General features: G+C 40.9%; 2 protein-coding genes across 7 annotated transcripts in view; both read left to right on the top strand.

Moving 5' to 3' along the window:
* The first annotated feature begins 1,781 nt into the window (after positions 1-1,781).
* LOC133220997 (tumor necrosis factor receptor superfamily member 1B-like) lies at positions 1,782-3,520 on the top strand. The gene is given in 5 exon segments (XM_061369520.1): positions 1,782-1,954; positions 2,388-2,536; positions 2,538-2,650; positions 3,227-3,479; positions 3,481-3,520. Coding segments are annotated over 5 exon segments (630 nt in total). The 5' UTR covers positions 1,782-1,879.
* A 2,552-nt stretch (positions 3,521-6,072) lies between these two features.
* VPS13D (vacuolar protein sorting 13 homolog D) overlaps positions 6,073-12,488 on the top strand; it is a 113,854-nt gene continuing 107,438 nt past the window's right edge. For all 6 annotated transcript variants that reach the window (XR_009727842.1, XR_009727841.1, XM_061369490.1 and 3 more), the window contains exons 1-6: positions 6,073-6,208; positions 9,166-9,330; positions 10,206-10,283; positions 10,518-10,708; positions 11,048-11,128; positions 12,326-12,442. Coding sequence is in view for 4 of the 6 variants with exons in the window: in XM_061369490.1 (XP_061225474.1) it covers positions 9,234-9,330; positions 10,206-10,283; positions 10,518-10,708; positions 11,048-11,128; positions 12,326-12,442 (564 nt within the window). In the remaining 2 variants the exon portion in view is untranslated. The remainder of the gene's footprint in view (positions 6,209-9,165; positions 9,331-10,205; positions 10,284-10,517; positions 10,709-11,047; positions 11,129-12,325; positions 12,443-12,488) is intronic.

Genomic DNA, 12,488 nt, shown 5'->3' with positions numbered 1-12,488 from the left:
GAGTTATAAGTACCTTTCAGTTTCCCATAATGTTCTGTGAGGACCATTGGCAAGAAATTGTCAACTGTATGTCATTGAAAGCACAGCTCATCAGATAAAATACCAGGGAGATTGCATCAGACAGTAGAGAGATCCTTTCATGCACAACTTAAGAGAGGTGGATGTGAACCTGTCAACTTGTTTTCCTGTGTCTTTAAATCACAGGGCAGTATTTACAACAGACAATGCAGAGGATAAGAAAACTTTTTGCCAGGAAGCTTCACTAGCAGGATAATTTGTGATGTGGTTTTGTGTATTCCTCCTATCCCCCCCCCTCCCCCGTGTCTGCTTCTGCAGTGAAGTTTTATGTCTCAAAGCAACTCTCAAGTGCTTGTTTTAATAAAGTTGATCATAGTGACTACAAAAATGTGATTTTTTTTAATAAGCAAGAAAGTAACTTAAATGACAAATACTTCAGATGAGAGCAGAGCTCTCCTCCTTAAACAGATTTTAGTGTCAGCTCACATTTGCAAATGGTGTGATTTATCCTTGCCCATCCTATAGGGTATAATACCAAGTCCAGCATTAAGAGTTATTACTGAACCTAGAAGGTATTGAAAAGCCTTGGTTTTCTTTTTGAATTGCTATGGGCATTATTCTCATGAATAATGATGAGACCCATAATGTTGAAGCCAGCCACTTGGTTTTGCTTCAAAGTCCTCAGTCTTTGTGCCAGCCCTTTTAAATAAGGTTACTTAACTGGAAAGCAAAAATGGGAGGCCAAAGTGGAGTTTGGAGATACCTTGGGCTGCAGCATGGTTCCTTGCAAAACTGGCTTTCTTCTTAGCAAAAGACACAGAGAGGAACTTGTAAAATGCAGCTTGTGCTCAGCAGCTGTTTCTTACTTCACCCACTCCAGTGTTTAAGAAGTAGAATGATTATTGTTCTTTCTGGTAATCCTTCCCCACCTAATCACAGCTTGTAGCCTGTTAAAAGCATCTTTACAAATGTGTTCTTCAGTTTGCAACTTGGCTGTTTCTCGTTCATCTAGCTGTGAGCAAATGGGGCTGGTAATGGTGAAACCCATCCCAGCCTCCTTGGGTTTTGAGTCTTGAACTGGTGAGAACAGACCAGAATTGTCCTGATGTCTGGTCAGTGCCACTGGCTTTCACAGTGTTGTAAATAGGAGCTGTTAAACTTCTGATTAAATAGTTTTCCTTTTTTCTTTTCTGGAATGAATATTGAAAATGAAGAAGGTCTTTCTTTGCCTTCATGTTCTCAGGAAAGGTTCTTTTTGACACTGATCACTGAGTAGATAGGTGAAACCTTCCTTCCTCTATATATCTAGATAAGAGGTGAAATATTTCAACAAGCTGCATAAGAAAATATTGGGTCCCTTTTAAACAACCGTTGAGTAGGAAGTTTTAGTCTACTAATGTGAAGACACAATAGATAATCAACATGTCTTTTTTGGTTAGAAGGAAGGATATTTTCATTACTGGCCTCCCAAGAGCTTGTTCCTGTTTCGATTTCTCATTTAAATAATACTTCTCTAAATGTGTGTCATTTATACATGGAGCAATCTCTTCAGACTGCAGAAAACTCAGCTGTGCCACATACATTTTAAGCAGCATCTTTCTGATCTAGCAGGAAACCCCTACACTTGTATGGCATAACATTAGCCTTTTTCTTCTGAGTGTGTCTATTTTTCCCTTTGAAAACAGATGGCAGGTCATCAAATATTTTAACACTTGTTCATTCAAGTCATTGAGGCATGCTGATTGGTGTGTGTTGAAAACATTTTCAAGCAGTGTGTAATAAATGTACATTTGGAGTTTATTCCAGGTGCAGAGGGCATCACTCAGGCTAGTTAAGAAAGTAGGTCTTGCAACTGAAACAAATGTGGGTGCTAATAAACTGTCCTACCTTACTTGCAGTCCTTGTATACTCTCCCCCAGCCACAGAAGCAGATTTGGTAAGTTTCACTCTTTCTTTACATCTTTTCCATTCCTTTAAAAGTTACACAGAAATTATGTAGTCTTATCTAATTAAAAGTAGAAGAAAACTCCACAGCAGAAAGACAACTGGAACGAGAAGAGGGTCTTTTGGTCCCCAAGTTGGAATGCAAGATGTACCTCAAATAAATGGCATAATGTACTATTCTCACTTATGTGAGCCTCTGTCAGCAACAAACCGTAAGTGTGCTTCAGAAGATCATGACAGGGCCTTTTCTGACAATGTAATCCTGTAGGTGCCTTCAGGAAACAGGTTAATGAGGTGGTGTGAATTTTACTGGGTCATCACAAAGCAAATAACAACTATCAGGGGTTCCTTCAGCTGCTCAAGTACTGATCAGTTTTTGTTTTTTAAAAAGATTAATGTTTTGCATTTCTCTTCTAATGTTCCAGCCTTTTTCTCCCACAGAAAAGCAGTGTGACAAAAAAGTGAGAAATACCGGATCGCAAAACTCCAGCAGTTTCAAACATGAGGAACAGCATCTCCTGCAAACTTCTGGGTCCAGCAGCAGCTCCCTGAATAATCCAGCTTAATCTGCAAGTCAGTGTAATAAGTAACAATAAAAAGAAAACAACTGAAGGATTTCAGCAGCAACATTCAGCTGCAGAAGGATGTAAGTGTCACAGCAGCGACAGACACAACTCTCTGAGCTCAGGTAAGAATATATCAGAATGTTCTAGAACCACTTGAAATTTGATTATCAGTTATGAGTCTTTCAGCAGAAGTTTAAAATAGGATAAAACATCAAAATCATGTTCAGCAGAGAGAGTTTACTAATTGAGAAGAAAAAGTGATTGTTTTGTCAGCCTAAGGTAGTGAAGAGTATCTCAATGGAGCAAAAGCTGTTTGCAGACTAGGGGATCAGTGTGATCACAGGCATGTACCTGTGCATGGAAGTAAGAGACAAAGGGAACAGTAAAAAAGCACACTGCCCAAGACAGCTGCAGTAGCCCCAGATGGGTAGGGAGCTGGCTCTGATCCAGGGCTCTGTATTAATTTTTATGGCTTTTTGGTGTTTTTTTTTATTTCTGGGATGATTTTATGGTATCAAAAAAACCCTAAAATATTACAGAATCAACTTCACTAGCCTGCCTAAATGAAGTGAAGCAAGAAGCAAGAAGATATTTAGTGTCTATTTAACATTAAGTCAAAGAACTGGGTAAAAGAATATGACTGTCCTGTTCTGGGTTTTATTCTTCCCTGTTGAATGTGTTTTCTGTTCATTTGACAGGGCATTCTGATAACGGAGGAATGCAGGTGAATGTGACTTGTATTGTTAAAGTATGCAGTCCAGACTGCAGTTCCCAGTTCCCAGAACAGACTAGTTCAACTAGCATGGATTATGGAAATGCTCCCTATTATTCCCCAACAGGGGAAGAAATTCCCCCTTCAAGAGAAGAACACCTCTTGAAAAAAGGAACTGAAATTCAGACCTCAGTGGAAAATGAGGACAATTTACTTCAAGGCTCACTGTCAGAAGAAGTTTCCTCTGGGTATTGAAGATGTGGGGATGAAAACCAGTTAAAGGAAATTACAGATCATATACTGACTGACTGATAACATCACCAAATAGCCCCTTCTCTTCCAAAATAACCATTATGTTAAATGTCGCATTCCTACAGAGACATGACATTTCAGATGAACATAGACACTGAGGTTTGGAGGGTTTTTGTCTCTTTTGTCAGCTTTGCGAGTCAAATGATGATCTTTGCAGTTTAAAAAACTTGAATGCCTTTTCTTTTAAATTGAGTGGCCAACTCCTCCCCTTCTTCTGTGACACCCTAGGGAGACCTTTACCAGATTTGAAAATGAGTATTTTTTTCCAGCTTTATGCTTTTTATTTTTCTCCTGAGACTCCTTGTGATGATAACCTGGGTTCAGGTATGCCACCTGGCAAGAACATGGCTGTGACCAGCACTTCTAAGAAACTGGAGTTAAACTTTCATGCAATGCTAATGAATTATCCATTGATTTTAATTTTAAAAGTACTGCATTCAGTTTCCTATCCCATGTCTTTGTGGACATACTTGTCCTCATCATCCTGGATATTTCTTTCATTATTACAGTTTTTGCTTGTTATTGGACCAAACTTCAAAACAACCTTAAGTATAAAACCACCTTTTCTTATTAGATTACAACTATTATGTCTGAACAATGGCATTTCATTAGCTGTACAGTTCATTTTATTTTAGAAAAGAAAATCTAGATTAAATAGTTGTATCTTGGAGTAGAAAGTAAGTTCCTTTTCCTGACAGCTCTGAAGTTTATCATCTTTGTGTCCTGGCTGATTTAATGTGGTTCCTTGATGGATTCTGAGCTCATTTTTGAGGTTAACCATTGTCCTGGGTTTAGCCCGCGACACCATAAACCCAAAATTATTTTTCCCTGTGTTCCAGTGAGTATTAGAGAAGACCCATGTGAATACATATGCCAGATAGCTCATGCCCATTGACCTCAGGAAAAAAGCTCTTGAAAAAAACCTTGGAACCAGAAAATCCTGTTCTTCTCGCATGACGCAGAAGATCTAACTACCTCTTACACAAAAGAGGGAGGTTCAAGGTTCTCCTTGAATCAAGTGGGAGTCTTTTGATTTTGGAAGTCAATTTTCAGGATCCCAATTCCCATAATTATATATTACAGCTGTGACCTACCCAACAATTGTGGCGTCTGTATTCAACCAGAATTTGCAACTTGGCTTACAATGTCTGAATTACATTGGAGTGAAGTCATAGAGTGGGCATAACTTTTTTATGGCATAAACCCTACTGTTGGACTAGATGATCACTGTACTTCCCTTCCAACTGAACTAGTCTACCTCAAGAGGAACTAAATGCAGTAATTGCTGAGGCCTTAGACTGAAAAGGGGCATTTTAGAATAGCATTTATTCTACAGGTACAGAAAAGATGCAGGTTTTAAAAATTCAAATGTTAAACTTCCACAACAGCTATGAGGTTTATTAATTTTACTGCTGGAACTGAGAACTGGCAAACAGGTCTTTAATTCTACTGTGAAGAAACCTTTTACAGCTGTATACTGAACTTGAAGGGAATACTTAGAAAAGACTTTGCAAATGCACACACTGGAACTATTACAAAACTGAAGGATTTAGACAAGAACCAAGTCTTACACAGCACTTTGAGCCTCTTGCACTGTGCTGAGTATTCTCATGTCATCTTCCAGTATTAGGACCACACTGAAGAAGCAGTGGAAAGTATTTCTAAAAACGTTTAAAATCAGGATACTGTTACAGCATTTAATTTACTGGGTTCTCCAAATTTTAGAGCTGTGTTACAGAAGGAAAATCCAAGTTTTTTGTCAAAATAGGAAAAATGTGCTTGCATCTGCTTATAAAAAGGCTGCGTTTTTGTAATTACATGTGCCTTTTAACTTTTCTGATGTCTTCATTAATCTAAAAGAGGTTGTAGTGAGGTGGGAGTTGGTCTCTTCTCCCAGGTAACAAGGGCAAGAGGAAACAGCCTCAAGCTGCATCAGGGGAGGTTTAGATGGAGCTGAGGAACAATTCCTTCCCCAAAGGGTGCTCAGGCATTGGAACAGGCTGCCCAGGCCAGGGTGGGGGTCACCGTCCTTGCAAGTGTTCACACACCATGGAGACGAGGCCTCAGTGCCATGGGTTAGTGGTGGCCTTGGCAGTGCTGGGGAATGGTTGCACTCGATGATCTTAAAGGCCCAACCCATTTGATTCTGTGATTGTATTCCAGAAGGGGTTCTTCTGCACAGGTTAAGCTGCTCCTTGCCCAACAACTGTATCTGATCATGCGACGGCCTCATCACAAGAGGGCCGACTCGCTGAGGCCTGCGCACGGACTCCACTGGCTGCCACAGTCGCCAGCAACCAGCACGGCTCCTCCACCCTGGCGCTGGTGAGCATCGCCCCGGCGGTGGCAGACAGGCTCCGCCTCTCTGTTTACTCGGCGGGTGACAGCGACCCCGCGGCCCCCTGTGAGGTGAGGGTCCCTGCCTGCCCTTGTTCGCTCCACGACGCCGCGAGCGGCAGCGCGCAGCAGAGCTGGATCACGATCGGCCCCACAATTCTGCCGAGCCGGCTCCGCCTCAAAGAGGCGGGGAGGGTGCGCAGCGGTAGCTCGGCGTTCCCCTGTCCCGGCGTGCCCCTGTCGGTGGGCTCGGATCGATTAACGTGCGGCCCGCCGGTCCCGCGCTCTGTCAAGGAGGCGGCCGCCACCGGGAGCCCAGGTAGGTACCGGTGGGAGGGGGGCACGGGCAGCGCCGCATTGCCGGCGCAAGGCCCCGGTTGTCCTTCTCTCCTGCGTCAGCCCCGGCTCTCGGCTCTGCCGCGGCGGAAGGGAGCGGGCCCGGCCCTGGGGGGCCCTCCCTGTCTCACGCCCCTCGCGGGGCTCCGCCCCGGCACCGTGGGGGAGAGGGGCAGCCCAGCAGTGGTTCACGCTGTCTGCTGGGGGCTGGGGCTGCGGTGGACGGCGCTCCTGTTTTCCGCTGCGTGCTGCCCCCGCGCCGGGCCGGAGCCTCTGAGGCTCCCCCACTCCTGTCGCAGGCCGCTTGCTGCCGGCCACTCCGCGGTTCCCTCAGGGCTCGTTTCCGCCTCCCCGGGCAAGGTGACCTTTCGCTTCTCCTGCGACCCGCCGTGCGTGCCAACAGGTCTCTTCCGACACGCGGGGTTTTGCTTGTGGAGAGAGAAGGGACCGGGTCCTGAAGGCTCCTTCCCACCCTGTTTTGTGAGGGGCCCTGAGGAAAATACCCCCTCGCTTTGCCCTGCCAGGCAGCCCCGGCCCAGCGCGATCGCTCCTTGCCGAGCAACTCCGGCGCCGCTCCTTCAGGGCCTCCTCTTCCTCCCTGTTGGAAAAATTGCATCTTTTTTTCAGAGAAAATGAGCCAGCTTTGAGCGGGGTCCTGGGTTGGACTTTGAGTCTCATCCTGGTAAGTGGTCTCTGTGCCTTTTGTACTATGTATGCCAAGAAAATCAAAACGCTGCTGTAGAAAATGTTTTGTTTTCGACTTGTATAGCAGTGGACTTGAAAGTTACACGTGTAAAAGCTTTAAGACAGTTGAAAGATTCCCGAGTAGTTGCCTATGTTCCACAAGTTTAGGTCACGGGGATGGTCTACTTTATTTACAGTTCTCATGATTTGAGGCATGGCCTTGTTCATGCAGCAGAGGTTTTCAGTCACAGGGATGTTAACCTGCCCTTCTGTTTCTTCAAGATGTTGCCTCTGATTTGCCTCCCAGCACTTATAGAGGACTTGCTTTTTTCACTTATTTTGTTAAGGGTGACAATGAGAAGGATAGCTGTAACTGCTTTTGTTTGAACTTCAGCTTTCTTGTCAATTTCATTAGAGTAAAATCCTATTGTGTAGGGTGGTGGCTCGCATGTACAAATGCTCGGTCTTTATCATGTGGAATAATACTATTATTTTTGAAAACTTTTTCCAAAACTTTTTGAAAATTTGCAAGGACAAAAATGTTACAGTTGCTTAACATGAAGATACATCTTTTTTCAAATGTAACTTCTCTGTGGTTTTGATGTTTGTCTTTCTGCATGGCCTCACCTGGAGTATTGTGTACAGTTCTGGTGTCCTCAACATAAAAAGGACATGGAACTGTTGGAAAAAGTCCAGAGGAGGCCACGAGGATGCTCAGGGGCTGGAGCACCTCCTGTATGAAGACAGGCAGAGAAAGTTGGGGCTGATCAGCCTGGAGAAGAGAAGGCTGCGTGGAGACCTCATAGCAGCCTTCCAGTATCTGAAGGGGGCCTATAGGGATGCTGGGGAGGGACTCTTCATTAGGTCCTGTAGTGATAGGGTAAGGGGTAACGGGTTAAAACTTAAACAGGGGAAGTTTAGATTGGATATAAGGAAGAAGTTCTCTACTGTGAGGGTTGGTGAGGCACTGGAATGGGTTGCCCAAGGAAACTATATGCTCCATCCCTGGCAGTGTTCAAAGCCAGGCTGGACAGAGGCTTGGGAGACATGGTTTAGTGTGAGGTGTCCCTGCCCATGGCAAGGGAGTTGGAACTAGATGATCTTAAGGTCCTTTCCAACCCTAACTGTTCTATGATTCTGTGACAGAATAGTTTCACTTTTGAGTCTTTAGATAAAGCCTTTAATTACTTGCTTAATTCTAGTATTATATTTAACTATATTAATTATTTCCACTCACTTTTTTTTAAAGAAACAAAGGCTTAAAAGGGGCTGCCAAAAATCAAGCAACCATTGTTACATAAAACCCTTGAATCTTAATATAAAATGTAAAATGTAACTCTAGAAGTTGTTTTCTTCTGCCATCAGATGTAAGTGCCTTTTTTGTTCTGTAGAACTAAATGTTACATACACTGGTTTAGGGACTTAAGTGGAATTGGACTTTTTTAAACATGGGACTGATACATTTACTGCATCCTGACCACAAGATATCGCCTGTGTGCTTTTTTCTTTATTGTAATAACATGCTTGATCCTGCCCTTGTGGAACCTAACAGCAGAAGAGCATGAAGGGAAATGTTTACATGTATGACCACTATTGCTTCTCTCAAGTGCTTTCTTGGCCTTCCTTGATACAGTAATCTGTGCTGTCACTTTGAAAACCTGTTAAGAGTAGTTGTTGATGAGCTATTTATGGGATTCCGATCTGATTACTTCCTACACTGACAGCCTTCCTGAAAAAAAAAAAAAAAAAAAAGGTTTATGGAGGGTGAGTTGTTTCACCGATGTCATGTAAGAATTCTACAAAAATCCAGTCAAAGGCTGGGCTGTTACTTTAGACCAGGCTTCCAAAACCAGATTGCTGGCAATTTGAAGAAAATGCTGGCAGCAGAAGTCAAGGAGGCCAGTGCAAAATTGCTTCAGATGAATGTGGAATTTTAGTCTTACCTTTTCTTAAAGAGGACTGTAGATTGGCCTTGTTGGTTATTGCAACAAAATGTGGTGTTTTGATTAGAGAAAGGATGAAAAAATAAACTTAATTTACAATTAAAGTTGTCTGTAATTGTCAAAGATCTATATGAAACTCTGATTTGAAACTTAAAGGGCATAGCATAAAGTATTTTTTTATGGTGGAAATCAAGCTTAGTGTCTTTACTGCTTTTTAGGTCAATTACAGTAAAAATTACAGTGATAGTAGTATGTGAGCTCTGCTGAGTGTGTGTGTTTCAGGCAGTCGCTTTCTTCATATTTTTTCTTTCAGAGTGAGACTATGGAACAGAAATACAGAAAATGACAGAAAAACATTAGTTGCCCTCTTCTAGGACAGTCATGTTGGAAGGATTGGTAGCCTGGGTCCTCAACACCTATTTGGGCAAATATGTCAATAATCTGAACACAGACCAGCTTTCAGTCGCTCTTCTGAAGGGTGAGGCTTTGGAGTATTTTCTGTAGCATTTGCATATTGTGTTTGGTTTATTTATTTTTTTTTTTATTGTGTTTTTGCAATAACTGGAAAGTGGAATAGAAACAATCATCTAATGCTGTGTTTAACATTTATATAAACCCTTTTCACATAGAGTTTTGTGCTAGCACTTTACATGATCAGTCAGATCTCTTGTGTGCCTCTGCTGCTTTTTATCAACACTATTAAACCAATTTATAAAAAAACATTCAAAAGTATGCTTAGCATATTTTATCAGCATGTGTAATTTATATAATATTTGACTGTCATTTTCTTAATACTGTTCAGTAATTTTCCTTTTGAGAGAATGTGGCACTGTTCCATAGTCTTTACCTCTTACATTTTGGTACTAGTAGTTAAGTTAGTAACAAAGACTTCTGGTTTGGCACGTTATGTCCACAAGTCTTGTATTTTTACAAAGCCTCAAATCAGTGCTTTTTAATTTACATTTTGCTGCTGTTATCTGCTATTTCTGGAGAGAATGTAACACTTCAAAATGTTCTTTTCTGGGCGTGCTTTTTGAAGTATTGAGAAAATTCTTTAAGTATCTCTCCTGAACAGACAATGAGGAGGTTTTTCCTTGGTTACAGTAAAGTGCAGATCTAAAACCTTGCAGAAGATGGCTTCTAGATGGCCTCATCAAACAGTTTCAGCACATGACATTGGAAAATTAACAAGTAGTATTATTAACTAATCATTGGTATTGTAGCATAACTTGAAGTGGCAGGTTGGTTGTTCCCATCCTATTTGGTGATATTTTTCTTTAGAACAGTCATTTTAGGCTGAGAATGTTTAAGTTGACCATCTCTAATATAAATGTGTTTTTATGCTTTGTGTAGGTGCTGTTGAATTGGAAAACTTGCCACTAAAGAAAGATGCCTTGAAGGAACTGGAATTACCTTTTGAAGTAAAGGCAGGTTGGTATTTTGCTTATGTGTGCAGGACAAACATTTATAAACAGGCAGTATTGCATAGTTTAGAAGAACGTTTACCTGTGAATCGAAAGCTTGAACAAATGAGGTAGCCTGGTTTTTAGGTTATCTAATTCTATTTTAGTCTGTTTGTTTCTTGTACCACTTTTTTTTCAGGTTTTGCAAGGGTGATGTATATTTACACAGGAATCTGATAGCATCTCTGTTCTGTATATCTAGGTTTCATTGGGAAAATAACACTGCAGATACCTTTTTACCGTCCACATGTGGATCCATGGGTAATATCTATCTCAAAATTACACTTAATTGGTGCACCAGAAAAAAAAGAAGATTTTGATGAGGAAAAGGAGAAGTTGCAAGAGAGAGAACGCAAAAAAGCCCTTCTCCTAGCACTTGAGGAAAAATGGAAAGTGAGTCACACATGTCTTTCATGATGAAGAACTGCTATGATAGATGGATTGCATTTAAATCTCCTAATGAATTCCTAGGAGTTCCTAACAAATTCATAACAAGTTTCTAGGAGAACAAATGCATGGGAAGCTAAGTTAGAATTTGATTCATGCATGCTAACACAATGCAGTTTCTGCCTTACCTCTGTCATGCCACATGTCCCACCTATGTTGGGAATACTCAAACTGCAGGGTTTTTATTTTCTCCCTGTTCACAGTAATTTCGGTGTAACAAGGTGTATTGTTTCCTGACAGTTGTTACAGTGTTGGTTAATGCTTTATCCCGATTTTCTGTTTCAGAAAGAACAACAACAGAAAGGGGAATCCTACTGGTACTCAGTTACTGCATCTGTAGTCACAAGAATTGTAGAAAACATTGAAGTAAGCTTTTGCATTGTAGACCTTTTCCCACTTGTTAAGAATTATTTGTGCCCACTGTGCTTTACATTGTGTAGCCCTTAGAGGAGAAAGGTAGGTATTTGGCAGAGGACAGTCCCTTTTCAGATTGAACCTTCATAACTTCAGTCTTAAGCTAGTCCTTATGAGGACTTCTGGAAAGGAAATGCCCTCCATCCTGCTTTTACCAAGGGGAAAAACATAAACTTTTGCTTTTCTTTTTTTTTTTTTTTTTTTTTTTTTTTTTTGGTAACATTAGGTAGATAATAAATTTGCGTGAAATTTGATGGCTTTTGCTCACATTTTAATTCTTTGGTTTATAAACACGCCGAAATAGTTGAATTGTTTATGAAGCAGAGGAGCATGAAGTGTTTTGATAAAAAGATAATTTGTAAGGAAACAAATCTCTTAGCTGGTACATGATTTGGATTATTTCACTGTGTGTTGTCTCTCCAGTTCTTTAATTATTATTTTTCTACTATTAATAAAAATCTGCCATGTATCTTCTAAGTTTCAAAATGACTTGAAAGTATGGCTGTTATGCTCTATTGCTTTTTCTAGTGGAAGTCCTAGTGTAGTTAATGACATTTTTAGCAACATTTACATCATTAATCATTTGTGTTTAAGAACCGGAAGCTGTCTAAATATTAGTTGTTATCAGTTGTCTGCCACCATGAAAGCATTGTCCTTTCTGTCTTCTTACATGCAGGTAGACTCACTATGTTGTTTGGTTGCTTTTCAGCTCACTAGAGGCATTGGCTTTACTAATGTAAAATCAGTTTGGGTCAGCTGGTACTGTTAATAGTTTGTAGTTCTGGCCTGTGTTGATGATTCTAGTACATGATTTTAGTCTTCAGTTGGCAATTACACACTGAATTACAGATGTAATTCAAATTTGCCTCTAAGATGGAGAATAATAGCATAGCAAAATAAAGTACAATGCCTTGTGAAAGTGACTAGTTGGTTTTTTTTGGAGAAGGGCAGGGACTACTGGTATCTGAAGAGAAAGCAGAACCAGAAAGTACCAAAACAGAAGTGAGAAATAGGATTTCTGTGAGGTCTAAACACCAGAAATTTTTTGTAAAATTGCAGAAATTAAATTGCTTTGTTATTAATGAATGATACTACTGTCTGCTCTAATGATTTAAGTAGTTGTCTCTAATGGGTTTTTTTTCTGTTTAGTTAAAAATTCAGGATGTCCACTTGAGGTTTGAAGATGGTGTCACAAACCCTTTGCAGCCATTTGCATTTGGCATATGCATCAAAAAAGTATCCGTGCAAAATGCAGTATTTGAACCAGTGAGTATAACTTTATGTATGAACTCATGGCAGCTAAGATATGGTG

This window comes from Neopsephotus bourkii, unplaced genomic scaffold, assembly GCF_033783945.1.
Source record: "Neopsephotus bourkii isolate Nb327-2 ecotype Australia unplaced genomic scaffold, CSIRO-AGI_Nbou_v1 NB_1500, whole genome shotgun sequence".
NCBI classification, from domain to species: domain Eukaryota; kingdom Metazoa; phylum Chordata; class Aves; order Psittaciformes; family Psittacidae; genus Neopsephotus; species Neopsephotus bourkii.
The sequence above is the reverse complement of the archived record's forward strand: the minus strand, read 5'-3'. Positions and strand labels throughout refer to the sequence as shown.